The sequence below is a fragment of the Zootoca vivipara genome, chromosome 16 (genome assembly GCF_965207765.1).
Source record: "Zootoca vivipara chromosome 16, rZooViv2.hap1.1, whole genome shotgun sequence".
Classification (NCBI taxonomy): domain Eukaryota; kingdom Metazoa; phylum Chordata; class Lepidosauria; order Squamata; family Lacertidae; genus Zootoca; species Zootoca vivipara.
The window spans coordinates 8,716,232-8,743,858 of record NC_142599.1 but is presented as its reverse complement, the minus strand read 5'-3'; the positions used below and the strand labels follow the sequence as shown (position 1 = coordinate 8,743,858).

Here is a 27,627-nt window from a genome sequence, read left to right as displayed (position 1 = left end):
TGACCAGCTTAAAATAAAAAATAACGCAACAAGCAACAGATTACCAAAAGCATTTTCCCACAGGAGTTTTGGCCTTGAGTATCTCAATACCAATGTTATTTCATCTTCTGATGAAGATGAACAATTTTGGACTGCTCAAGATAAAAATGAGGATTCGATTCCTAGAAAAATATGAAAATTTTCCTGCCCATCTGAAAGCAATTTTGTATTACAGTTGTGTGTATGTTTGTCAAACCTCCTTAATTTACAAATGTAGATTGTTTACTTTATAGGCCATGAGCATATGTTACAATTTGCTCCCACCGTTCTTCACAATTGATTCATTCCAGACTACAAGCTGCCCAGTAACTGTGTGTGTCCCCCCATTCCTAACCCTACTGAAAATCCCAGCAGCACATAAACACACTTGAATTTACACTGCTATTCAATTTGCTTAGCATGGAGTCAAATTCCAACCAATAATCAATTTATCACTTATTCACAAATCCTTCAAACTAAAAACACTTGTTTGGTTGTGTACCTGGAAAAAGACACTTTATTATCTAGTAGCTATATAAGTTTTCTGTACAAAATTCATTTTCAGCCTTTACTGGCATACAATGGGCCTTTACAGAAATTCCCACTTTATCATCCCAAGGAAAGTAATTTGTCATGCGCTTTGCCTAAGTTCAAGAGTGCTATCACTTTGGGATTATTTATCATAACACAAAAATTAGCTTTCAATTTGGGGCTTTGTGTGAAATGGAAACGGAAGGAGCAAACGTTTACAATATGCCATGTGCCCCTTTTCAAACCAAAGCCATTCAGACTTTCCTGTGCTGAGTGTTATGGGGATTTCATCACTACTTAAAAATCTGATTCAGTCTCCTTGTATAGTAGTATTTGTGAAAAAATCCCTACCTAACCATCCACTAAAAGCACAGGCAGAAAATCCTCCAACACTGAGACTATCCAACCAGGCACAAAGCTCCATTTAGGAGGTTTTGTTCAAAACTGAAAGCACTACCAAGTGTAAGGAAGATATACAAAGATTGCAGAAGTCATTACCTAAACATTGCAAACAGAAAGGTTTCCACAAGTCAAAAATCACTATCAGATTATAATCCTACCAGTGCACCTCCAATCAGCAAAATAATGAACCAAATTAGATAAACAGCAGCATATGTAGCAGCTGCTTAAACATTTGCTGGCACATGCCAGAAGCAATACTAGATGTAAATGTTAAGAAGCAGGAATCACAGGTTTGGGGTCCATGATGCTCATTCACTACAAGGCTATCACTACGCATCAGCTTAACCTGCCTCACATGGGGTGTTGCAAAGATGTCACCTTGACAGCAGTGAAGGAAGAGTGAAACAGAAATAAGCTAAACAACAGAAGAGGCGGAATCTCAACAGTGATCTAGGAAAGGGGTCTTTTATTTGAGGGCTGACACAGTCAATCAGTCTACAGGTCTTGCTGGAAGTTAGAATGGAAAGGCTGTATGTACAAAACATTCCAGGTACCATCACAAAACGTTCCAGCCACCAACACAGTGCCAAAGGAGATACATTCCCAAATTAGGCTACTTGCAAACCCATCTAAAACCCAAAGGAAAAGGATACAAGTTATTTTGTTTATTTTCCGGTACACAAACAAAAAAGCACATCTTCTTCAGTTCATAGGAGAAGCCATTATGAAGTTTGGTTTGAAAAGGAGATTACTCCCACCCCGGCATATATAAATATATATAACCATACACAACCCTCCTACAAGGGGGAGGGGGGCATTATATGTTAACCCTCTGCCAGGAAGGAAGTGAGCATTGGGGGAGGCCAGAGGCTTTCTAGAATGACCAAGTGTTATCAAAAGGCAAGCCTGAATCCTATGCCACAAGGAAGCACTTCTACCTAAGACTGCTTGCTCCCCCCCCCCAATGAGTCCTGTGTCATTGTCCCCATCACATGGGTCATGTATGATCACTGCCACCACCAAATCCAGAGGGGTAGCCATGTTGGTCTGCTACATCAACCACAATAAGGAGCCCAGTGGCACCTTAAAGATGAACAATTTTATTGTGGCGTAGACATCCATGGGCTCGAGCCCAAATACATAAAATGCTGGCCTCAGCTAGCAATGTGCTGTTGTTTTAACTTTAACCTAGTTGTTATTAATGGTTTTGTTCTTTTTAAATGTTGCTTTGGTCAAAAAAGATAAAGACCCAAAACTAAACACATGCATACAGACACACACACAAATTCAGATATATATGGAAATTTGTCATTATCTGCCAAATGAGGACAAAGTGGGCTCCAGCCCATGGATGCTTATGCCTTGATAAATCTGTTCAACTTTAAAGTTAATTCCCTACCCCTTTTGGCATCACAACCAAATGACAGAAAGGAAGATTTTGCACCCACCCAAAAGTAAAATAAGGGCAACAGCTTTCTTGGAACCAATAAACAGGCTAGGAACTAAAGAACACTACTCTCTTTTAACTGCTCCATCAGTATAACCCTACACATTTACTCAGAAGCAAGCACCAGATAATTAAGTATGCAAAGGATCAGAGCCTTAATAAAGGCACTGAACCAGAGGTAAGGAAGGTGTAGCCTTCCCAAGATATTGCTGGGCTTGAAGTGCATGGTCAGCAGTCAAGGATGGGATTTATAGTCCCAAAAACATTTTTTGGTGGGGGCAGCATGCCGATTCCCCACTCCTGCCTTACTGTTAACTTTTAGGGGTGTATTATCTCCTCCTTCCCTCGGTCGCTTTCTTAAACAGACCAACACAGCTGCCTGCAAAATTGGGTGATGAGAGTAAAACAATACTCTTCTTGTTCAAAAAACAAAATGAAACAAACAGGTGCCACGTAATACCGATTTGTTTAGTGTGGCAGCACCTGCAGCACTTTGAAACTCCCTATTGAGATCAAGCAGGCGCCTCCTTTTCACTGTACACTTTTCAGCGCCTGCTGGAAACATTCCTGTTTAGACAAGTCTGCCCAGGTGCAGAGGTGAATCTTAATGCTTTTAGTATTTTAACTTCTGGCATAGCTGTGGTCTCCCCCCCCCTTCTTTTTCCTGTTTTATCTTTCTGTACACTGTTTTGAGGTACTTAAAAAAATTAAAGCGGTGCATTAAATTTCATGAAAATAATATAGTCCTTCATAATATGTATATATGTATATGCATATATGTATATGTGTGTGTGTGTGTATATGTACAGTGTGTGTGTGTGATATACAGTATATATATAATGAGCTACCTTTTCCTTCTCTCTCCCCTAACCCCGCCCCCGGTCTCCCTTTATTTATCCTGCTTGGCAGAGGGTCGTTGAAAGCGTGACACGCAAGATACACGCATACACACGCACCCATACACACACCAAAAACCACGACAGAAAAGGAAGAAGCGATAGGCGGGCGGGGGGTTGGCTTGCACCGACCTATCGATCATGATGGAGGGCTCTCCCATCCAAGGGATGAGGTGGCGGCCTTGCTCCTGCTGAAGGGCCTTCTCGTCGTCGCGGAACAGTTTGCACGCGTAGCCGAAGACAAGGAGCTCCACGCGGCCTCCTCCTCCTCCTCCGTCGCTGCTGCTGCTACTGCCATTGCCATTGCCGCCACTCGGACCCGCAGCCGCGGCCGCAGCAGGGCGCGACGCCGCCCCGCCGACCGACAAGATGGTCCGCGGCGCCGGACCGGCCTCCGCCACGCTGCCCCGTCCCACGTACATCGCCGAGCTAGGGAAGGCCTAGTCTTGCTCCCGCCCGAACCAAAGGGGGGCGGGGGAGAAGTTAACTCGCCCGCCCGGTTTTCCCTTATCTCCCCGGACTCACGACGACGACGACGACGACTCCATCCCCCCTGACAGGCTCCTCTCAAGGCCCTGCAGCGTCGCCATTGCCCGAGACAAAATGGCGGCCGGGACGCTTCCGGCGGCTGAGGGCAAAAGAAAGAGAGAAGGAAGTCGAGCTTCAGCAGATTCGTCAGTTGGAAGAGGGGAGGGGAGTGGGTTTCGAAGCCACAGCAAGAGAGGGCGGGTGCTTGAGGGGATGCGTGTCGTGCGGAGGGGATGAGGGAGAAAAGCGTGATTACATTTTTTAAAAGAGCAGAGAGGGAGGGCGGTGGCGAAAGTGCCGACCTGAAAACAGGATTTAAGAAAAGGGGTAAGCGGCTGAAGAGAGAGTAGAAAAGGTAAAGAGAGCTCCTGCTGCGCGCCAGATCTTGTTGGACTACAGTTCCCAGCATTCCTGGCTGTTGGACATTGCTGGCTGGGGCTGATGGGAGTTGGAGTCCAGGCATATATGGCGGTGCATAAATTGCCGTCCTTGCTACAAACCAAAGATGCCAATGTTTGTAGAATACAGTATCTGAAGAATTATTGCAAACAGGTTAAAAGGTTAGCAGGGTTAGAGTAATTTCAGAAGTATAAATTAAGCAAAGGTATACTAATGAGAAGGGAAAATATGGAGTAATTAGAATATGCAGTAGTAATGGATAACTAAAATGACCCATGGAAATGGGGAAGGGAATTGGATGACTAGTCAATGGTTGTATTGGTTGATGTATGATGTGAAAATTTGAAACAGAGAATTATAAATACTTTTTAAAAAAATAAATAGAGTGTGAGTGTCTGGAGGCAGTTGGAGGATGGATGGCGGCTAACGGATTGAGGTTGAATCCTGACAAGACAGAAGTACTGTTTTGGGGGGACAGGAGGCCGGCAGGTGTGAAGGACTCTCTGGTCCTGAATGGGATAACTGTGCCCCTGAAGGACCAGGTGCGCAGCCTGGGAGTCATTTTGGACCCACAGCTGTCCATGCAGCCACAGGTTAATTCTGTGTCCAGGACGGCTGTCTACCGGCTCCATCTGGTGCGCAGGCTGAGACCCTACCTGCCCGCAGACTGTCTCACCAGAGTGGTGCATGCTCTAGTTAGTATCTGCTGCTAGGACTACTGCAATGCGCTCTACGTGGGGCTACCGTTGAAGGTGACTCGGAAACTGCAATTAATCCACAATGCAGCAGCTAGACTGGTGACTGGGAGTGGCCGCCGAGAAAGATCTTCGGTCCTGAAATATCTTCATTGGCTACCAGTACATTTCCGAACACAATTCAAAGTGTTGGTGCTGACCTTTAAAGCCCTAAACGGCCTCGGTCCTGTATACCTGAAGGAGTGTCTCCATCCCCATCGTCCAACCCGGACACTGAGGTCCAGCGCCAAGGGCCTTCTGGTGGTTCCCTCGCTGCGAGAAGTGAGGTTACAGGGAACCAGGCAGAGGGCCTTCTCGGTAGTGGCACCTGCCCTGTGGAACGCCCTCCCAGCAGATGTCAAGGCAATAAGCAACTATTTTACATTTAGAAGACAACTGAAGGCGGCCCTGTTTAGGGAAGTTTTTAATGTTTGATGCTGTACTGTTTTTAATATTCGGTTGGAAGCCTCCCAGAGTGGCTGGGGAAACCCAGCCAGATGGGTGGGGTATAAATACTGTAATATATTATTATTATTATTATTATTATTATTATTATTATTATTATTAGATAAAACAGCTGCAGTCAGTCCAGCCCCCGTCCTATATTGACGACATACTGGGATCCTGACAGAGCAAGTGAGAACAACCCCCCATGACAAGATGGAGAACACTGCGCCCAACCTTCTCCAGGACCACAGCATTGCTGCCTGAAGTGAGAAAACTAGGAGGTTGGCTGGCCATGGGCCCAAATGAAGCTTGGGAATGGGAAGAACCAGTGGGTGGTAGTTCCAGTCTCTTTGGGTTTTGGGAGAGTTCTTGTTTTGTTTTTTAACCTTTGTTGCAGGTGATGGGCAACAAAGAGAGAGCATTAGGATGGTGACTAGAGTAGAGCTCCTATCAACTGAACCAAGTTTGTCATGCTGGAGAATACCCAAAGACTGCCCACAACCAGCCATGCCTCTCCTGTCCCATTTGAGTCTCCGGCAATGATAGCTTCCTATGGCCAGAGCGTTAACCCTCGGAAAAGTGTACCCCAGAAGTCATGGAGGAGGGAGTACCTGTGTGCACGATTGGGACTGTTACATCTACCTCCCTGAAGCTTAGCACTGGCACCCCACAGGGATGTGTGCTAAGTCCCTGCCTGTACTCATTGTACACATACGACTGCATATCACCTGATCCATCCACAGTAATTACTACGTTTGCAGATGATAGTACTATAATGGACCTAGTTGCAGGCGGAGATGAAACAGCGTACAGGGGGGAGGTTCAAAAAGTATCTACATGGTGCTTAGAGAATAACTGCACCTAAATATTGTTAACGGAAAAATCTGAGGGCTCCCTTGGACAAAACAAAACTCCAGCCAAAATATCAGAGCAAAACAGCAGCCAGTAGGCTTGGTCTTTATTAAGGATGGACTGTCGCGACAGGGCCCCACCTGCAACGAAGTGAAGCAAGATGGAGACCCCGAACAAAAGGGGTGTTCCCTTTTTATGTGCTCCCCACCACCAAGATACACCCCTAAGTCTACGTCACTAAAATGTCACTAACACATCATTAATACATCACAAAAAAGGAGGGGTTCAGAGGTAGTAATCCGAGCACCTGGCCAGGTGTTCCTGGTGCCTTCTCACCCCCTCCCTTCTATATTTCCTCAGGTCAAAGGGAGGTGCACAGTCATCAGGAGGGTGTTGGTTGTCCACATGAAGGGGGAAATCCATTGTATAGGATATGGTCGGCTGTCTGGCACAGTTGGAGGTGGAATTTCCTTGTTCGGGAGGAGGCTGTGTACGTGTCGTCTCGCTCACCACATTATGGCTGTTTCTCCTCCCAGGATCCCCCCTTTGATACAGTTTAATATACAGACTGAAATAAACATGGAATCAAAAGAACCCTGAGTCGTGAGTGTTTCATTTTAGATGTACAGAATGTGGAGAAACGGTCTGTCCTTGACAGTAATGGGTTAACACATTCAAACACTTTGGGTTACAGGCAACTTCAGAAACCAGTCAGTAATCACCTGAGGTAAGTGTAGAAAGGGGTTCTTATAACGTTGCAATGTCCAGTATATGATGGGTGGAAGTATATTTGGAACATACCGTAGGAAGCTGTCAAAGTAGGTTCACCCGGTCTACCAATTGACGGAGAACAGACGCGGGAAACATGCTGATAAAGCTGTCAAAGTAGGCTCATCCGGTCTACCTATACAAGGAGCGCGAGCGCATCCTTCCGGAGGGATGAAATGTCGGCCAGCCCTTTTTTACGGGGGGGGGGGGCATAAAAGAAAGGAGGCTACGTGAAGAAGGGGTGTGCTTGTGGAACTGTGTAAACCTATATTTTGTGTAGAAAGATTGGGGGGGGTAATTTCTACAACAATATTAGTAAGACAAAGGAGATGGTGTTGGACTTCTGGAGGAAGAGAGGGGAACCTGCCCCCGTTGTATATTGGGGGGGGGGGCTTTGTGGAGAGAATCTCCTTTAAATCCATGGGAGTTTGCCTTACCGAGGACCTCACTTGGAAAATCAACATAACTCAGGTGGTCAGAAAGGCCCAACCAAGACTCCATTTCCTCAGGGTCTCGCAAAAGAATTATGTTAAACAACAACTGATGAACTCCTTCTACCGATCCACAATAGAAAGTGTCCTTTCATATTGTATCACAGTGTGGTATGCTGGCCTAGCAGTCACGGACAGAAAGTCTCTACAGAGTGTGGTGAATGCATCACATGATATCATGGGCTATCCCTTGAGTCCGCTAGATGACATCGCAAGGGATCGTTGCCTTAGGAGAGTGAGGAAAAATTATCAGGGATGACTCACACCCCGGCCATCACCTCTTTAATCTTCTACCCTTGGGAGATATAGAAGTATAATCAGCGTACTAGCAGGCTAAAAAATAGCTTCTACCTGTGGGCTGTTAGGGTGTTGAACGGAAAATAACATAGCAAAATTGACTTGCGAGGTGGTGTGTTGTTCAATAAGAGATTGAGTGTTGGGAGGGGAGGCTCGTTTAATTTCATTGTACACAGGTTGTACAATGACAATAAAGGTGGTGTTATTATTACTACTACTACTACTACCGGTACTATGCTAGATTTCCTCCCTGCCCCCTTATTTTCTGTTACGCAAAGCCAGTGGCGTTATCGGCTCAGTTCATACAAAACAAGGGAAGAAGAAGCAAGAGCAAGCAAAGAAATGAGACAAACCACCCCGTTACAAGACATCTGAAGCAAATAATTGATGATGCTTCACATATATGGCAGAGGGAAGGATATTCCCGAGTGCAGAGGCAATGGGAGAAAATATCCAGGTTTAGAGGGGTTGGGGTTGGAGCACTGTCTTGTGATACTAGACCTCTAGCTGAGTTCTATGCAGCCAATAATTTTGCACAAATGTCCTAGGGATGGAAATCCGCTACTCTTATAACGTCGCCCCTTCGCTAGGGTAGCTGCACTTTTCCTTGTCGCTGAAGGACTTCATTCTTTATTTAAGGCTTGTAGGATTAGGTGATTTGCAAACATTGGCAGAGAGCTGGGGCAACGATGCCTCTTTGCATTAAGGAATCCTGCCAAAACTATGCGTTTACTTAAGAATAAATCACCCTTTGCCCTTGGGCCTTTCATTTGCTGCTCATGTCATATGCTGAAGAATATTGCCTTCCACTTTGAAAAATATACCATGTTTGGTATGTGGGCGGACTAGTTCAACCTCCAGGGCATCTGAGGATGAAATATATCCACATAGTGTTTTTCAGTTCCCCACTTTGCTGAGCAAGAAGAAATTCCGAGGGGAAGCAGAGCAGTGATGGGCGAGGCCTCCTGGCTCAAATTGGAACGGTTCAGAAAAAAAACACCAAGCTGTTTCCTCCAAAGCCAGGGAAGAGATCCTCTTATTTCTGAACCAATCCGTATTCAGATTTGAAGCCACTCCCCAACACTGAGAGTCCCCACATCCCTGCTTTCCCTCTCTATCTACTCCACTTGCTTGAGTCTGCTGGACTGGGGAATCTTGGGCCTGGGGGCCAAATGTGGACCTCCAGGCCTCTCCATTTGGCTCTCGAGACTCTTCCCAGGCCACACCCCTTTCCCAGCGACACTCCTGCCCCCATCTCCAGTTGCCGGACTCCAACTCCCATCGGCCCCAGCCAGCATAGTCAACTGTAAGAGATGGTGGTGGCAATGATGATTTATCCAGTTTCTTACCTACCCATCACATACCCTCCAACATTCCTCAGGTGAAAATAGGGACATTAATCACTCCACTCCCCCCAAACCGACCCTCCGCAACCCCCCCATTTTTTGCCACCCCCCTCAACAGAGTATTTCCACCAATACTACACCAATGGGACACAGCACACACCATCCTGAGAAAACCCCTTAATCCTGATTTGATTTTATTCCTTGGTAGATTAACAAAAAGAAAACACACACAAATTTTAGAAAGGAGCAAGGTTAGACATGGACGCACAAAGCATTGTAATTTTTTAAAATCAAGACTCCTTGCACTCCGTTCCTACTTTCTGGCCCTGCCCTCTGTCTGCGCCTCAGATAGATAGATAAATAAATAGATAGATAAACTTTATTTCATCCATAGGCCCATAATACACAGCAAACAAGGATAAAACAGTATAAAACCGTCATACATAAAACCAGACAAAATAAAAACATGAAACAATCAGAACAATCAGACAAAATCAGCCCCTCATACAAGGAACTTATGTACAACATATTTAAACGTTTCAAGTAATTTTGTGGGGCTTTTAGCTATGGTTAAAATGTTAGCACATTGCAGGCCTTCATTGTTCATTAATCAGATCTGAAGGTTACTCGAATGATGTAACTTGATATCAGTAATCGTAAAGTAAATTATGTTGCTTTTTGTAAGAAAGAACTGAAATCAAGTATCAAGTCTTTGTAAGAAAGAACTGAAATCAAGTATCGTGTTCTGGTCGAATCATCATCTTGCAGCAGGTATGTTAATTGGGACTCCAGCAGCTTGTCCATGATTTCCAGAAAATAATAATAATAATAATAATAATAATAAAAATAATAATAATAATAATAATATATTATTTATACCCCGCCCAACTGGCTGGGTTCCCCCAGCCACTCTGGGCGGCTTCCAACAAAATATTAAAATACAGAAATCCGTCAAACATTAAAAGCTTCCCTAAACAGGGCTGCCTTAAGATGCCTTCTAAAGGTCTGGTAATTGTTATTCTCTTTGACCTCGGGTGGGAGGGCATTCCACAGGGTGGGTGCCACTACCGAGAAGGCCCTTTGCCTGGTTCCCTGTAACTTGGCTTCTCGTAGCAAGGGAACCGCCAGAAGGCCCTCGGTGCTGGACCTCAGTGTCCGGGCAGAACGATGGGGGTGGAGACGCTCCTTCAGGTATACTGGACAGAAGCCGTTTAGGGCTTTAAAGGTCAGCACCAACACTTTGAATTGTGCTCGGAAATGTACTGGGAGCCAATGTAGGTCTTTCAGGACCAGTGTTATGTGGTCTCGGCCGACCATACAAAATTCTAGCCCAAGCGGGCATATGCAGGGGGCAACAGAACAGTATGTGGTAGAGGGATTCTATTGTTCTGTTGTCACACATGCAGAAAACTGAAATTTGACCTTTGGAAAACCTGTGCCCCAGGACATTGGATGGGAAGACATTACATCTTGCTTTGATGAAGGCAAATCTGTGGGCTGCGACAGAAAGAAAAGACAGATAAGATGGAATCTGAGGTGTGCTGCGCCTCAGATTTTTCAAGGTTTTCAACTGCTGAGCTATTGAAATCCTAGCTGTAGACCCGTAGAACCCCGGGTCGAGTGCCCCGGGAAAAAAAAGCTCGGCAGAGCTCCAGGAGCGACTCCCCCGCTGCCCGGTAAGCTCGTAAGAGCCCCGAGAGCCAGCGGAGTTGCAGTCGTGGGAGCCATTTTGAGCACCAACGTTACCTCCACGAAGCAAAGCTCCAAGCCTACAGCCTGCAAGCGGCGGATTCTTTCCTTTAAAAAGAAGAGATTTGGATCAAGTAAGTCAAAAATTTGTGAATTGGACTGGGTAATCGGCGTTGGGAGGAGGCTTAAAAGGGAAGTCACCCCCCCCCACACACACACACTTGAGTAATGGACGATGCAGTAAAGCTATGGAAAGCTCAGAAATTTTCTTTCAAAAACTTTTTTCCTGATGCAGAGTAAGGGAAAAAGAGAAAGTGTGCATAAATCTCTGCAGAAGACTGTGATTCGACAAGGGGAACCCCCCCCCTGTGAACTTGGAGTCAGGTCAAGGGTCAAAGGAAGGACCGGCTAGCCGTCTTTATGGTGTCACAATAGAAAGGAATGTGATTGTCTGTTGAGTCTGAGACTGAGAGCTGCAGACAAGTGAAAGAGGAAGCTTTAGAAATAAATTTCAAGGCTACTCAGTGTTGAATTTGAGACTGAATAATAAGAGAAAAAGTAAAGAAATAGAGGTTGGATCCAGTTCAGACGGGACTTCATTCTTTTTATATTTGGAAAATATAAAACAAGGACAACAACAATGCCACTTCCTGCTCTGCCACAATTATGGAGGCGGAGAGCACCAATAGGAAGGAAGAGAAGGTTCTGGACTGTGAGAAGAATGGTACACAGTGGGACTTGATTTTGATAACAATTCTGGAAATGACAGAGGAGATTCGCAATCCTAAAGGTGTTGCAACAAGCATGGATGAGAGGACTGATGAACTAATAGAACTGAATTTTGAAATAGATGATCCATATGAATACAGGGAGGAAGAAGAGGGAGAAGAGGAAGAAGGACATGGGGAAGGTCTAGAAGAAGACACATGCTGTGATTTGATTTTAGGGAAAATTCTGGAAATGACAGAGGAGAACTGCAATCCTGAAGGAAATGCAATAACTACGGGAGAGAAGATTGCTGAACCAACAGAATTGAATTTTGAGACAGAAGAGGAAGAAGAAATCACTGTTTCACCAGTGGGAGTGCTGGAACAGGGAAGAGATTTGATTCAAAAGTCCCCCAGAAAAGGGAAAAACAAAAGGTTGTTACCCTAGTGAGAGAGGGGGAGAAGGAAGCAGGTGGGGGGGGGGCAGAAAGAGAATGAGATTGAAGATAACATGTTGGGAATACAGCAGGGGGGGAGGGCTGAGCAAAGTTTAGACTGGGACAGAGCAGGAGTGGGGTGAGGAGGAATTGGGGTGATTTTTATAGGTGGATAAAACATGGTCTGAACTTGGAAAGTATTAAGGAGCTGGCTGAAATCTCTGGAGACACCGATTCCAAGGAAAGGGGGCAGATTTAGTTTCGAGGGTGGGAATAAAAAGGGGGGAAAGATTTTGAAAATTAATTATGAATATTTTGGGGTAGAGAATATTGGGTAAAAAAGGTAAAGAGAAGTATGAAGGGTAAAGGATTAAAAAGAAGTTTTAAATTGGGAGAAAGAATGTAATTCTAGATTTGGAAACTGCAACAATTAGTTATTAATAAGGAACTCAAGGAGGGGAAATGAGGAAGTCCGAAATGTTTAGATTAGAAATTGGATAATATGATTATGTCTTTCTTTTTCTTTCTTTCTTTTTTGGTTTTTTTTCTTTCTATTCTTCCACTTTTTTTTATAAAAAAACACCTTTATTGATTTATACGAATAAAAACAATAACAAATAACAAACGTTGCCTTTGTGTAATCTAAGCATATTACCATAACACAAAACGATAAAAATGACAAAAAGAGGAAAAAAGGAAAGGAAAGAAGAGAAGAGAAAAGAAAAAAGAAAAAGAAAGAAGGAGAAGAGAAAAGGAAAGGAAAAGAAAGCTAATGTCCGACAAGGTAGGTTACAACTTCCACCGCTTCTTCGTACAGTTACATCCGTGATATATAGCCTGTCTTTTTATAGATAACATAATTATATCACATTAACAATTCGCAAATCATCTAGTTCCGATTCTCGTATCCGGCAAGATCATTCAAGGCACAACCGAATTTTGGTCCCCTTGCCAAATTTCCCCAGGTACTCATTTAAGCATTCCCATTGTTTTCTAACTTTATTTTTAGGTTTTTGATGAATTATGTCCGTTAATTTAGCCAGCTCTAAATACTCACACACTTTATCGACCCATTGTCCTTTAGATGGAATATTGGTGCTCTTCCAATTGCTGGCTATTAACAGTCTTGCAGCCGTTGAAGCATACAAGAAAATACTTTTTTTTTTCACTCGGTATGTTGTTATTCAAAATACCTAATAAATACATTTCTGCTTTTTTTGCAAATGAAATTTTTAGTAATTTTATAATCTCCTCATGGATTACTACCCAGAAATTTTTTACCATCGGGCATGTCCACCATATGTGAAAAAGGCTACCAGGAGCTGCATTGCATCTCCAACATTTGTTACTTAGAGATTTATTTATCCTGGCCAGTTTTTCCGGAACCATATACCACCTATAGTGCATCTTTATATAATTCTCTCTTAACGTATAACAAGCAGTAACGTTTATATCTTTTGACCAAATTTTTTTCCAATTTTCGTATGGAATTTCATAGCCTAGATCTTGTTCCCATTTTACTAACCATTTCCCTTTTTTTCCTTCTTCCTGCTCTTTTTCACCTAGCAGCTTATATACTTTGGCTATAATCTTATCGTTGTTAATTCTTCCACTTTTCTATATAAAATGAATAAGAATTATTTAAGAACAAGGTCATGAATTGGGAGATAGGACGTAATTCTATGATGTTTAGCTAAGATCTGGAAATGGTAAGAGTTAATTATTAACAAGGACTGTAAGAAGGGGAAGTGAACAAGTTTGAAGAGACAAGATGTGATAATATTGTCATCTTTGTTTTTTGTATTTTTGTATTTCTTTTTTAAAATTTTCTTTTTCTCTCTTTTTTCTGTTTATGTAAAATTCAATAAAAACTATTTTTTAAAAAAAGAAAGAAAGAAAGAAAGAATGTAACTCTGAGTCCCATAGCCCCTCCAGAAATCCTGTGTTGATTGTGTTGCAATGTGAGACATCTGCACAGGTACAATGCTGTCTAGGGTTGCCAGACTCAATCAATCAATCAATATACTTTATTCGACCGATAGTCAGAACAAAAACATTTCACAATACAAAGATAAACATATAAAACTGAAGGCATCAGGAGGATACATAAAATATAAAAAATATAAAACTGAAGACATCAGCGGGATACATAAAAATATAAAACTGAGGGCATCAGCGGGATACATAAATGGGGTATGACCGCACTACTAAACCTCCTACAGGTAACCCACATCAAGACATTCGATTATACGTTTCCGACACTTGAGCGCCAGGAAAAGGAATTTAGCCACTGAGAAGGTTATTTTCCCAGTGGGCTTGTTTAGCAAATATGCTGCCTGCCGTTCTCTTGGTCGGGAACTAAACTGAGATAAATACGGGTCTATAAGATATTGCCTTAAATCATTATAAAAGGGACAACTCAGTAGAATGTGTCCTGTGGATTCTACCTCACCCAAGGCACAATGGCACATTCTCTGACCATATGGGACTCCTCCAAATCTTCCCCTCAAAACCGCCGAATCAAGGACATTCAGTCTAGCCGCAGTAAGTAGTCTGCGGTATTCCACGTAGTGGATATCCGCCAGGTAACGGGCTGGTGCAGACCGATACACCTGCTCCCCTAAAAACATCCCAGATTTCACGCGGGCTATGTCCTCCTGTCTGGCGATATCCCCCAATCTCTGAGCAATCATCGCTTTAGCGCGACTGAACGTCATGGACTCAATATAAAGGGAGGACAGACCGCACTTTTGCACTTCCTCTACCACTTCCCTTTCCCATGGAGATTTAAAATTATCCCTCAGAATCAGGGGGGCCAAACCCATCGGTCTGAAACATAGTTTGAGCCATAGCCATAATTTCGCTTTCAGGGCCACATACGTAAAGGCTTGGCAACCGGTCTCCAATCTCATGATCGCACCCGCAACAGAAGGGGGGATCCTGAGAATGGCCCTGAGGAATTGTGATTGGATGGATTCCAATCTTACAAAGTCCCTACGCGTACCCAAGGCAATGCCCACCAAAAGTAGTGGGAGAACTTTCATTTTAAAGAGTCTCAGGGCAACATCCACTGTTTGTGCCTGTTTCTTGGAGTACAGGGATCTAATCAACAGAGCTGCTTTAGAAGCATTTGCGGCTATATATTCTCTGTGTGCCAAGAAGGACCTGTTTGATCGAACTATCTGACCCAGGTATTTGAAGCAACTAACCTGCTCTATGGGAATACCATTAATTGACCACAAATTAGGTTTTGGTCGAGCAGCAAAGACCATTATTTTGGTCTTGGCATAATTAAGATGGAGCTCGTGTTGGGTCACGTATTCATGAAGAGCTCGAAGCATCCTCCTTAACCCAATGGGGGAGGTAGCTAAAAGGGCGGCGTCATCCGCATACAGGAGGACATTCAAGGCTCTACCTGCTAATTTTGGCGGGTGGAAAGCAGCATTGGTCATATGGGCCACTAGTGAGTTAATATAGAAATTAAATAGGGCAGGGGCAAGCAAGCAGCCCTGTCTTACCCCTCTAGTGGTGGCAACCGGATTAGAGACTAGCCCCTTGCCATCTAGCCTAATTCTCAGGAAGGTATTTGTATGCAGATTCATAATCAGCAAAAGGAGGCGGCGGTCAATAGACGTCGCTGCCAGTTTTGTCCATAGCTGGTTCCTGGGGATTAGATCAAAGGCCTGCTTAAAGTCGATAAAGGCGACATGGAGGGCTTTTAGGCCTTTGCCAGCATATTTGTCGGCCAGATGGTTCAGGATTAGAATTTGGTCTGTTGTCGATCTTCCAGGGCGGAAACCCGCTTGTTCCTCTGTGATAATATTATTGCTCTCCATCCAGATCGTTAATTTATTGAGCAGAAACCTTGAGTAAATCTTCCCGATAACATTCAGCAAGCTGATTGGCCTAAAATTGGCCGGGTCAGTACGCGGCCCTTTCTTATGTATTAATACAATCAGTGCTGAGTTCCAGCTTGGGGGGAACTTCGCTGTTTTATTTATATGAGTATAAAGTGCTGCTAGGAGTGGGCACCACCAATCCTTATTAGCTTTGATAACATCAATGGATATAAGGTCATCTCCGGGTGCCTTGCCCGCCTTAAATTGGTCTATAAGTGTTTCCACTTCAGAGTAGGTAACGGGGTCCCACTCAGGCATGGGGGCCAAATCTGGTCTTTCTCCGCCAGCAGCATGGGCTGCATATAAATCAGCGAAAAAGCTCTCCCAGGTGTCAGCTGAAATTTGGGGTTCTATCCTTATCGACGGTCTGCCCAGATATTGGGAAATTTGATACCAAAAGGAGGAGGGATTTCTATTCTCTGCAGCTTTTAGAAGGTTGTTCCAGTTGTTTCTTTCTGCCGCAAGCTTCTTATCCTTTAATAGAGCTTTATATTTTCTCTTGAGGTTCATAAGGTGACTACTAGGCACGGGATCATTTGATGCCCTATATGCCAAGAATTCATTATACAGATGGCTCTTAAAGTGTCTACATTCCTCATCGAACCACTTTTTATGAGGGAAATGATTACTATTCATTACCGGAACCCGAGCCATAGATGGTTTTAGCAGATCTACTAGCTTATCATATATTGGTTGCCAGACTCAATAGAGGACAGGACTTCTGTGCCTTTAATTGCCCTGCTCTCTTTTGAGTCTGGAAACCTTAAAGAGAAACCAGCAGGCCCTTTCTTTAATTTCCAAGCAAAGGGTCTGCTGGTTTCTCTTTAAGGTTTCCAGACTCAAAAGAGAGCAGGGCAATTAAAGGCACAGAGGTCCTGTCCTCTATTGAGTCTGGCAACCCTAATGCTGTCTGAGCAAAACTTTGAGGAAACGTTCCCTCTTATATGATGAAACAGATTTCTAATGCTTAGCTGACCGCAGTGATTTCCATTCAAATTCCTCTATTCAAATCCTCCTCCCAAGAAAAGGTAAGGCCTGCCCAGGGACCAATGGTAAGCTCTAAAAGCACTGCATGAATAATAGAGACCTGTCCTTTTGTGCCTCTGATTCAATACAATAGATTCAAAATTAGTCAGAGATCTACTAATCTTAACACCCAAGAGGTGTCGAGCAAGACATCCCATAAACTTTTATAAATGTTGCTCTAGAAAGAAATGAATAAATTTAAAATTACCATAGGAATTGGCAATTGGATTTGTTGATAATATCTGTTGTGCTTTGTGCAATGGCTTTACTGTATATATTTTTTCCCCCAAGATATTAAGAGCCCACAAGAGGAGTTCTGTTGTTTCCCTGTAAACAAAAGCACAAAGCACTCACTTCATAATTAAATATTTTCAGTTTGGGCTTTGTCTTTCCCCTCTGATGCTCTGTTGCCATGGAGACATTCAAACCTTGTGTCCCACAAAATGCAAACTCCATATGGAGTAATACTCCTTCTGAAGTAATGCAAAGGAATTTTCTGTGTTACATCAAGCTGACTAAAAATAAAAATAAAGGAAGCAGTTTGTCTCTGAATCCCAGCTGCTGACATTCACAGCAGGTGGAAGTGCTCTTGTGCTTGAATCCTGCTTCCACGCTTCCCATAGGCATCTGGTTGTCTGCAGGGAAACATCTGATGCTAGACTAGAAGGGCCATTGGCTCTTATTATTATTTCCTTCCCACCCCCCTCCTGTGATGAGTGGGGGTTACAGCTCAGTGACAGAGCAGTTGTACAGCGCAGAGCAGAAGTCTAGTGCTTGGATCAAGGGAAGTACAGTGGTACCTTGGTTCTCAAACTTAATCCATTCTGGAAGTCCGTTCCAAAACCAAAGCGTTCCAAAACCAAGATGCACTTTCTCATAGAAAGTAATGCAAAATGGATTAATCCAGGCATCCCCAAACTGCGGCCCTCCAGATGTTTTGGCCTACAACTCCCATGATCCCTAGCTAACAGGACCAGTGGTCAGGGATGATGGGAATTGTAGTCCAAAACATCTGGAGGGCCGAAGTTTGGGGATGTCTGGATTAATCCATTACAGACTTTCAAAAACAACCCCTAAAGCAGCAACGTAACCTGAATTTTACTATCTAACGAGACCATTGATCCATAACATGAAAGCAATAGACAATGTACTGTAGTCACACAATCAATCAGTAGCTGAACTGGGTTCTACACAGTCACAAAAGCAAAACAAAAAGAGCTGCAGAAACAAAAATGCAAAAGTAAATAGCAAATACAGACAGATCTCAGCGTAACACTCAAAACATAAGTGTGGCACTCAGAACAGAAGTGTGGCACTCAGAACAGAAGTGTGGCACTCAGAACAGGAGTGTGGCACTCAAAACGGGAGTGTGGCACTCAAACTGGAAGCATAATACTCAAAACGGAGCATGTTCAGCTTCCGAAAAAAGTTCGCAAACCAGAACACTTACTTCCGGTTTTGCAGTGTTTGGGTTCCAAGTTGTTTGAGTACCAAGGCATTTGAGAATCAAGGTACCACTGTAATAGTACCACTATTCTGCCTTGGTCAGACCACACCTGGAATATTGTGTCCAATTCTGGGTACCGCAGTTTAGGAAGGATGTTGACAAGCTGGAACACATGCAGAGGAGGGTGACTAAGATGTTCAAGGATCTGGAAACCAAGCGCTATGAGGATTTCCAGACTCAGACTAGATGGAGTCAATGTGGTATAATATTGAGGTTGTTTGACTACAACTCCCATGGTTATTGACCATTGGCCACACTGGCTGATGTGCACTGTAGACCCAACAGCATCTGCAGAGGCCCACATTGGCTACTCTGGGGATCAGTTCTGGCCCAAGACATTTTGGCATCTCAGGCGGACCCCAAAATAACGCACACTCCCTCCCTGCCAGGGAATAAGGGGCGAGGGGAGATCTACATCAGGAACAGGAGCGGGAAGGAAGATTGATATTGGAATCTGCTGTCTTCTGTGGACCCTCCTGCCTGAGGTGGTTGCTTCACCTTGCCTCAGGGTTGGGCCAGCCCTGCCAATGTTGACAGTTAATACACATTGCCTGCCCCTTGGATCCATAAGGAGTAACAGTTTCTGAACACTAAAATAAATCCCTTTCATTCATTAATGAAAAGTCAATCTATGGCATATGTTGCTGCAAGCTCTGATATATCTCTGGGGACAGTAATCTGCGAGCAGTTACTCAACTGGCTAATTAACTGACCAAATAATATAACTCTGCCTGTTTGTAAATGTCATTTTGCCAGACCATAAAGTAGCAAAGCCCCTCTGCTTGCATTACGATTTCATATGCCCTGAGCACTTGTGATGATGTACAAGATTATAAGATGCACAAGATTAACCCCACATTAAAGATGGGGGTGTAATTTTTTTATTTTATTTTTTAAAAGGGGCACAGACCCTCCAAATGTCCCTATTTTCCAGGGAAAGTCACAGATTTACAGAAGCTGTCCCAGTTTCTGATTTGATCCTGGAATCTCCCTCTTTTCCTTAGGATGTCCCTATTTTCATTGGAGAAATGTTGCAGGGTATGGAGTTATGCAACCCCGAGTCAAGGAGATAAGTAAATTACAACCTTTAGAAAACATCCGAAGGCAGCCCTGTATAGGGAAGGGTTTATTTTTTAATGTTTAATGTTCTTTTATTATGTTTTAATATATCTTGGAAGCCACCCAGAATGGCTGGGCAACACAGTCAGATGGGTGGGGTGGTATTATTATTATTATTATTATTATTATTATTATTATTATTATTATTACCCCGCCCATCTGGCTGGGTTTCCCCAACTACTCTGGGCGGCTTCCAACAGAATACTAAAATACAATAAAATACATTATTATTATTATTATTATTATTATTATTATTATTATTATTAAATAGAACTTCCCTATATTCATCAGAGAAATGTTGGAGGGTATGGGGGCGTGGTCAATTAGGCCATGTCTGGGGAAACTTTCTCAGCCCCACGGCTGCTGCATTTCCCTCTGGGGATCACATGCCAGTGGTGGGTGGGGCCAAAGGCAAAAGTGGGTAGGGGCATTAATGCACATTTTACTATTGTAGATGTGAGCATGATGCACGCACCCTGCTTCATCATCCAGTCAAGCAAGATGCATCATCAGAATCGATGACACATTCCAGCCAGGCAGAAACACTTGAGAAAGGTGCAAAGCAAGGCAGCCTGGGAGAAAATCTCAAAGGCCAAGCAGAGAAGGCCAGGGGGGCACATTTGGCTCCCTGGCTCAAGGTTCCCAACCCCTGAATTAGACACCTCAAGAACGGACAAGAGGAACTAGTATTGGCTACTGACTTATGAACGAGATCTGGGTTTCGGATTTAGGCACTGCAGGCTGACCTGTCTGCCAGATGGGAGCCCACAGGGCAAATAGCTGCAACCACCAAATTTGTAATGGCAATGTTTGCTTCCGTGGTTCAGGTGGGGAACGTTGGAGCTTGAAACTATTCCTTCGGCAATGAAGCAGCTTAGACTGGGCAATTAGGGAGGAGAAGGAGGCTCCACCTCTTCCTGGATCTCAGCCAAGTCCTGGCTCACCATCTCCTGTGGTTCAAGGGGAGATGAAGGAAGGGGTCTGAGAACTGCCCAATAACCCAGGCAGCTGCTGTGGTCTTGGGACCGAGAGGTCCCAATCCAAGAACTCTTCACATATAACACACATGGGTGTTTCAGTTTTGGCGTGGTGAGCAACAGAACTGTAGGTGGCAACTTCTCAAAGAAGTACCTTTTGGCCCTGGACTGACTCCAGCCCCCTAGTCTGCCCACTGGGTCCTCCTGGACAGGAAGAAGGCCCAGTTGAGCATTGTTCAAGTAATAAGGTCTTTCTGAACTCTGGTGTGTTCCTGCCTGTTTGGCTAGTCTTTGAACTCTAACTTCTGGCTTGACCCTCGACTCTGCCTCCTAGTTCATCTTTCAACCCTGCCTTGGCTATTCCCATATCTCCTGGTCCCTGGCTCACCTATTCTGCTACCAGGGATGGCCAACAGGTAGATCGTGATCTACTGGTAGATCGTGGGGTGCCTGTGGTAGATTGCGGGACCCCTCCAACCCCCCCCCCAAAGAAAGCTCAACAACTTTGATTTCCCCAAAAAGTTTAACAACTTTGGTCAATCCAGTGGGTAGCTCACCGCCATTTTTTTAATAGTGGGAGTAGATCGCAGTCTCTTGGAAGTTGGACAAGCCTGTGCTACCCTAACTCACCCGGCTGTTACCGATGACCCAGCATTGCTGCGGTCGTACCTGTTAACAAGAAGGCACAAGCATCTTCTACCACCTGAAGTCTTGGGCCAGTTTTCAAAGGCATGAAGCATATTGCAAAAGTCTTAATTTGGAGTTGCTTATGAAATTTGAAACTTTGGGGAGCCAGCTTTCACCCCTTTTTGTTTTTGAAGACGAATAAATGAAGTGAATCGATAAAATGTGGTTCAGTGGAGATCTCCCAGGCTAATTGGAAAAGCAGTCCTGATTTCTGCCTTTCGTTTAAAATAAATGGAAGCTACGCAGTTTCCCTTAGCTCCCTGCTTTCTTGGCCCCCTTGCTGTGGATACTCAAGAGTCTTCCAATTGTCGGGCAAAACAATTATGGGTGCATTTAACGATCTTATTAATGAGCAGGAAAACTGACAATGGGAAATGGGTATTCAGTAGGCTGTGTAGCTGAAGTGTCTTGGTTGCAGGCCATTCATTTTCCACTCAGTGATTTTTCTTTTCTTTTTTGAGAATAGTAAGTGAGGTCTGGTGTACGGGAGACAAGAACGGGTGACGGAAGCTACCGTCAAAGCCATCAAAGCAGGAGGCACATTTCTCGGTGGTCATATGTTGCCTGGCAAAGTTCTGACAAATGAATAATGGCATTTCCCCCAGATAGTCTACAGGGTTTGCAGCCTGAATTTATTACAATGCTAATGGAGAAAGCTCATCTTCAAATGTGCTTGCATTGGATTAATTGAAGTGGGTGTCTAATAAGCATCTCTTTCCAATGTGAGCAACTTTGGGGATAATTTACTGGTGGCATCATTAAAGAGGAGCGTGTCAGGTGAGGATACCCCCCCCCCCCATTTTTATTATTTGTTTTGTACGATGGAGTGGGAGAAGTAGTGGATGGTGCCTCTGGAAGTGAAAGCGCAGTACTGATTCATTGGGCTTCCTTAGGTACAATAAAGAAATAAATTGATAGCTTGGAAGCATGGCTGCCACTTCCCTTTGGAGAATTCTTACCCCTTACACCTTTCATTACTGTGGCACCTGAAGGGGCCACTAGGTAAGCTGAATTAGTTGGAGGAACCATGGGTGGCCCTGTCATTAGGCAAAGGGAGGCAGCTAGTGGAACCACTGTTAGATTTTCTACTATCACACCCTCAAAATATGCCCCCCATGGCTTTGCACCTTTCTTCTGCACTTACAGCTGCAAAATTCCGTTTTATTCCCCCCCCCAACTATTTATACACTTGACACGGTGCTAGTTTAGACAGGGCAACAGAAATGTCAACAAGATGGGTTGTGCTTGGAGTGAACCCTGGGACATGCCCAGAAACCTATGTGACACAGAGATATTCCTTTACAGACAAACCACCATGGAAAAGAGTCATCAGGGAGTATAAAGCAGCCTTTTCCACTTGGGTGTCTTCGAGATGTTCTGGACTCCAACTCCCATCAGTGTGGCCAATGGTTAGGGATGATGGGAATTATAGTCCAACAACTTCTGGAGGACACCAGGTTGGGGAAGGCTGGTATAGAATAGGTGTGTGCACCAGCCACAATATGCAATTTGGACTCTGGTTTGGTAGTTTGGAAAACAACCTACTTTCCCCCAAAGGGCTTTGAAAGCTGCCCAATTTGGCTCAGTGTCTGAGGTAGAGTCTGTTTATTCTATTCACTCTTGCAAAATACAGTGGAACCTCGGTTTATGAACACCTCGGTTTACGAATTTTCGGTTTACGAACGCCGCGGACCCATCTGGAGTGGATTAAGTCACTTTCCATTACTTTCAATGGGAAAGTTCGCTTCAGTTTATGAACAGACTTCCGGAACCAATTATACCCATGCTTCGGGTTAAGTACGCTTTAGGTTGAATACTCCGCAGACCCGTCTGGAGCGGATTAATCCACTTTCCATTACTTTCAATGGGAAAGTTCACTTCAGTTTATGAACGCTTCAGTTTAAGTACTCCGCGGACCGTCTGGAACAGATTAATCCACTTTCCATTACTTTCAATGGGAAAGTTCGCTTCAGTTTATGAACGCTTCAGTTTATGAACAGACTTCCGGAACCAATTGTGTTCATAAACCGAGATACCACTGTAAAAAAAAAACCTGGCCATACACCCCTTTTGATAGAAGTGGATGAAATTTGCAGGCACATTAAACTTTCAATAGTGGATTAAGCATACCAAATGACAGGCAAAGTCTCCTTTGTACTGAGTACCTTTAAATTTATTTATTTGTTGGTTAAAAATAAACATCTGTAACTTTAATTATTTTTTTTACAGAACTTGATTAAATTCACACGTGTTTCCCCCTTATTATGGGATGAAGTCTAACAAATTTCAGAAGGATAGCTGCAGTGGTTTACTAGCAAGGGCAGCCTTGACAGTTTGGGGGTTGAGAACAAAGAATGCACTTAATCTACTCTAGTGTTTTGTGAGCAATTCTTCTGAAAATAATAGACATGAGAGCAGGGCAGTCTCAAGCAGGTCGGCCGCCCTGGCGCTGAGGGGCGGAGATCACCCCGGCGCCCCCGCCCTTGCAGGGTGCAGCATGGTTTCCTCGCGGCAAAGCCGCGCAGAGCCCGGCCTACCGGCCCAGCGCCCTGGTGCCCCGCACCACCGGGGGTCTACCTAGAGCCGGCCCTGCATGAGAGAGGTGCCACAGGTAGGGAATTTGCAAATTGGAAACAAATTGGTCCAGGCGGGGGTTGTGCTAGACACCTTTAAAGTTGCTTTTAGAGATGAGAGAACTGTAGAGGATTCTCTTTTCTTCCCCAAAGCACTGGAATTGAAGAGTCTGAGCACAGTCATTCCCTCCATTTACAAGGAAGACCTCTCAGTCACAATGGAGCCCACCCCACCTTACAGCTCCTCATCTCCATCTTGGCATTTACTTTATTTGGTAAGGTTAGAGATCTTGGTTTTGCTTTTAGAAGACACTTATCTGTACCACTTTTTTGGCATTCAAGCCACCCAGGTGTCACAAACGGCTCCAAGGGAACTTGTAGTGCCTTAGCAAACCCTGTAGAGATCCCTCTTCAGCACGGATAAACGCAGAACCCCTCCAAAGGACTGCTTCAGCTTGGGATTTGACTGGAGCTGCTTCACACCCCTAGTATAAGCCCTGAAAAGCATCAATCTAGGTCTATGTTAGTGTAGCAGAGAGGCATAAGCCACTTTTTTTATTTAAAAAAACCAATAAGAACTTGAACAGATTTTGTTCTGCTGTTAGGAGTCAATACAGAGGAGAAAGAAACTCACCAAGAGAAGGAGGTCTTTATTAATCCCATCAGCAACACGCAGGAGGAAAATCTCCTGGTTGTGTAGCACTGGGGAAATCAATTGAAACATCAAACAAGATAGCTGTGTAATCCCTCATCAAGTGCTTTGAAAGCTGTGACTGGTGGCTGTCCTCAAGCCCCTAATACAGTACAAACGGCAAGTCTTTGACAAATTGTATTGTTTTCAATTTTGAAAAAGCTCCGGGCCATGGAACTAGAGGCTTCCTGTCTATATAGTGTGGGAAAGTTTTCTCTGCCCCACCCCACAATCCCCACTGAGGTGACTTGTATATTCCACATTTCACTATGGTACTGTATCGGATAAGATACCTCGTATTCCTGAAGGGCTTTTGGAGCTCACATTGCCTCCTCTCTGTAATCAGGTTACCAACTTCATTTTCTTCCCTGTCTTCCCTTCTAGGCTTCATAGCTCCTGTGATAAACAGAAGAAAAACAACAGGAGTCCTTGAGTTTGTCTTGTAGTGATGCATGCCTGGTTTCCATAGCTTAGAAAGAGCCATGGGTGCTACAAAACTGAACCAGTATGTATCTGGAGCTACTACCGCCAGAGCCATGAAACGGGGTGGAGGAAAATGTTAAGTACAGTTGAGTTAAGAGTTCTAAAAAGAAAACGTTCCGTATGAGTTTGGGGAAACGGTATTTTGCCTTTTGGCATGGCCCAATTTCAAGGAAAGGGCACTGGCGGAGGAAGGGGGTGCGGTGGGTGCAGTCCACCCCGGGTGACATACCGGGGGTGACATTGTGGTGCCCCCTGGGGTGGTGAGCGCCCCAAGGGCACTTGCCCCGCCCCAGGGACGCTTGCCCTGCCCCCTGGGACGGCTAGCCCTGCCCCCGGGTGCACAGCACAGCTGCTGGAACAGCTAGCTCCGCCTCTGGGAAAGGGCAACTAGGGCTGTTTCCAGATAGGGACCTCATAGAATCCTACCAAAACCAGAAATGCAGTGGAAATCACTGATGTTTGCTTGTTCGTCCCATGTCTGGAGTGGACAGGCAGTGTGGTGTAGTGGTTAGAGTGTCAGACTAGGACCTGGGAGAACAGGGTTCAAATCCTGACTCAGCCAAGAAACTCACTGGGTGGTTTGCGGCCAATCACTGTCTCTCAGCCTAATTTACCTCCCAGGGCTGTTGTGAGGATTAAATGATGGGCCTGGGGGCCGGATGCGGCCCAATCACATTCAAAATCTGGCCCACGGACGGTCTGGGAATCAGCATGTTTTTATATGAGTAGAATGTGTCCTTTTATTTAAAATGCATCTCTGGGTTATTTGTGGGGCATAGGAATTCGTCCATTTTCTCCCCCCAAAATATAGTCCGGCCCTCCACAAGGTCTGAGGGACAGTGGACCGACCCCCTGCTGAAAAAGATCGCTGACCCCTGGGCTAGGGCAACTCTCCAATGAGGAAAGATTGCAACATTTAGGTCTATTTTAGAAGAAAAATGCAAGTGAGTGGGGGACATGATAAATGTGTATAAAATTGTGCATGATGTAGCAGATGTGGATCAAGAGTTTTTCTCCCTCCCTTGAATTACTAGAACCTGTGGACAGCCAATCAAGCTGGATGTTCCAATTCAGGACAGACAAGAGGATATATTTCTTTGTACAATGCATCGTCAAAGTATGGAATTCACTGCCACAAGATGTAGTTATGGGCACCAACGTGGATGGTAACTGGAGAGATTAATAGCAGACAAGGCTGTCAGTGGCTTTGAGTTATCATGACTGTGTATGATGGTGGTGGTGGTGATGATGATGATAATAATTTATTTATACCCCACTCATCTGGCTGGGTTTCCCCAGCCACTCTTACTGGCTCCCAACATAATAATAATAAATAATATAATGTGATAAAATATAAGAAAACTTCCCTAAACAGGGCTGCCTTCAGATGTCTTCTAAAAGTCAGATAGTTGTTTATTTCTTTGACATCTGATGGGAGGGTGTTCCATAGGGCAGGCACCACTACTGAGAAGGCCCTTTGCCTGGTTCCCTGTAGCTTCACTTCTCGCAGTGAGGGAACCGCCAGAAGGTCCCCGGAGCAGGACCTCAGGGGGGTGGAGAGGGATTATGTCACTAAATACCAGTTGGTGGGTATTGCACCTATGTCTTCTCTGTGGGCTTCTAATGGGCATCTGGTTGGGCATTATGAGGACTGTATGCTCAACCGCTTGCCAGTTCCTTCTCCAGGTGGACCACGTTTAGTCAAAACTCTCCACTATAACCTGTCACTCTTGGGTGGCCCTGCATGGCATAGCTTCTCTGAGTTATTCAAGCCCCTTCACCACGACAAGGCATTGATCCATGACTCTCAAGAGTCTATGGTGCTGGAGGAGACTCTTGAGAGTCCCATGGACTGCAAGAAGATCAAACCTATCCATTCTGAAGGAAATCAGCCCCGAGTGCTCACTGGAAGGACAGATCCTGAAGCTGAGGTTCCAATACTTTGGCCACCTCATGAGAAGAGAAGAATCCTTGGAAAAGACCCTGATGTTGGGAAAGATTGAGGGCATGAGGAGAAGGGGATGACAGAGGATGAGATGGTTGGACAGTGTTCTCGAAGCTACGAACATGAGTTTGACCAAACTGCAGGAGGCAGTGCAAGACAGGAGTGCCTGGCGTGCTCTGGTCCATGGGGTCACGAAGAGTCGGACACAACTAAACAACAACATGCTGAACTAGATGTGCCTTTGGCCAGTAGGGCTCTTTTTATGTTCTCCAAGACCACTACACCCCAAGCAACGTGAAAGTAAGGATGTGTTCCTGGTTCATCCATCAGCAGACTTATTTGGTGGCAAATTTCATTACTCTCATTCTGGCCTTATGAGATCGAAAAACAGTGATGCCATTGGGGAATTCATGGGAAGCATTTGTCAATTTCCTCAAAGCTAATTCCATTATTGTGATTTAGCGCAGAGAATTTCTGACTGCTTGCCGCCAAGTTGGACAGCTTTAGAACACTTTCCCAGTTTGATACCTTCAGCTGCGGGTGGCAGTGACCAAATGTATGAACCAGAGTTGTTTTTGTGGAATATGAAGATTTGCTTTCTAAACAAAGAACAGCCTTTCCCAATCTTGTGCCCTCGAGATGGTGATGGACTCCCTCAGTCCCAGCCAGCATGGTTAAAGATTACAGGAGTTGTAATCCAAACATCTGGGAGGCTCCGGGTTGGAGAACAT

At 44.5% G+C, this 27,627-nt stretch overlaps 1 protein-coding gene and 1 long non-coding RNA gene across 8 annotated transcripts in view; one reads left to right on the top strand and one right to left on the bottom strand.

The window, feature by feature from the left end:
• SFSWAP (splicing factor SWAP) overlaps window positions 1-3,894 on the bottom strand; it is a 96,222-nt gene extending 92,328 nt beyond the window's left edge. For all 7 annotated transcript variants that reach the window (XM_035099213.3, XM_088659754.1, XM_035099207.3 and 4 more), the window contains exon 1: window positions 3,427-3,894. Coding sequence is in view for 3 of the 7 variants with exons in the window: in XM_035099207.3 (XP_034955098.1) it covers window positions 3,427-3,716 (290 nt within the window). In the remaining 4 variants the exon portion in view is untranslated. The remainder of the gene's footprint in view (window positions 1-3,426) is intronic.
• Window positions 3,895-5,523: 1,629 nt separating this feature from the next.
• LOC148683081 (uncharacterized) lies at window positions 5,524-6,848 on the top strand. The gene is made up of 2 exons (XR_015947499.1): window positions 5,524-5,667; window positions 6,615-6,848. It is a non-coding gene; the product is annotated as an uncharacterized LOC148683081 (long non-coding RNA).
• Window positions 6,849-27,627: the final 20,779 nt, after the last annotated feature.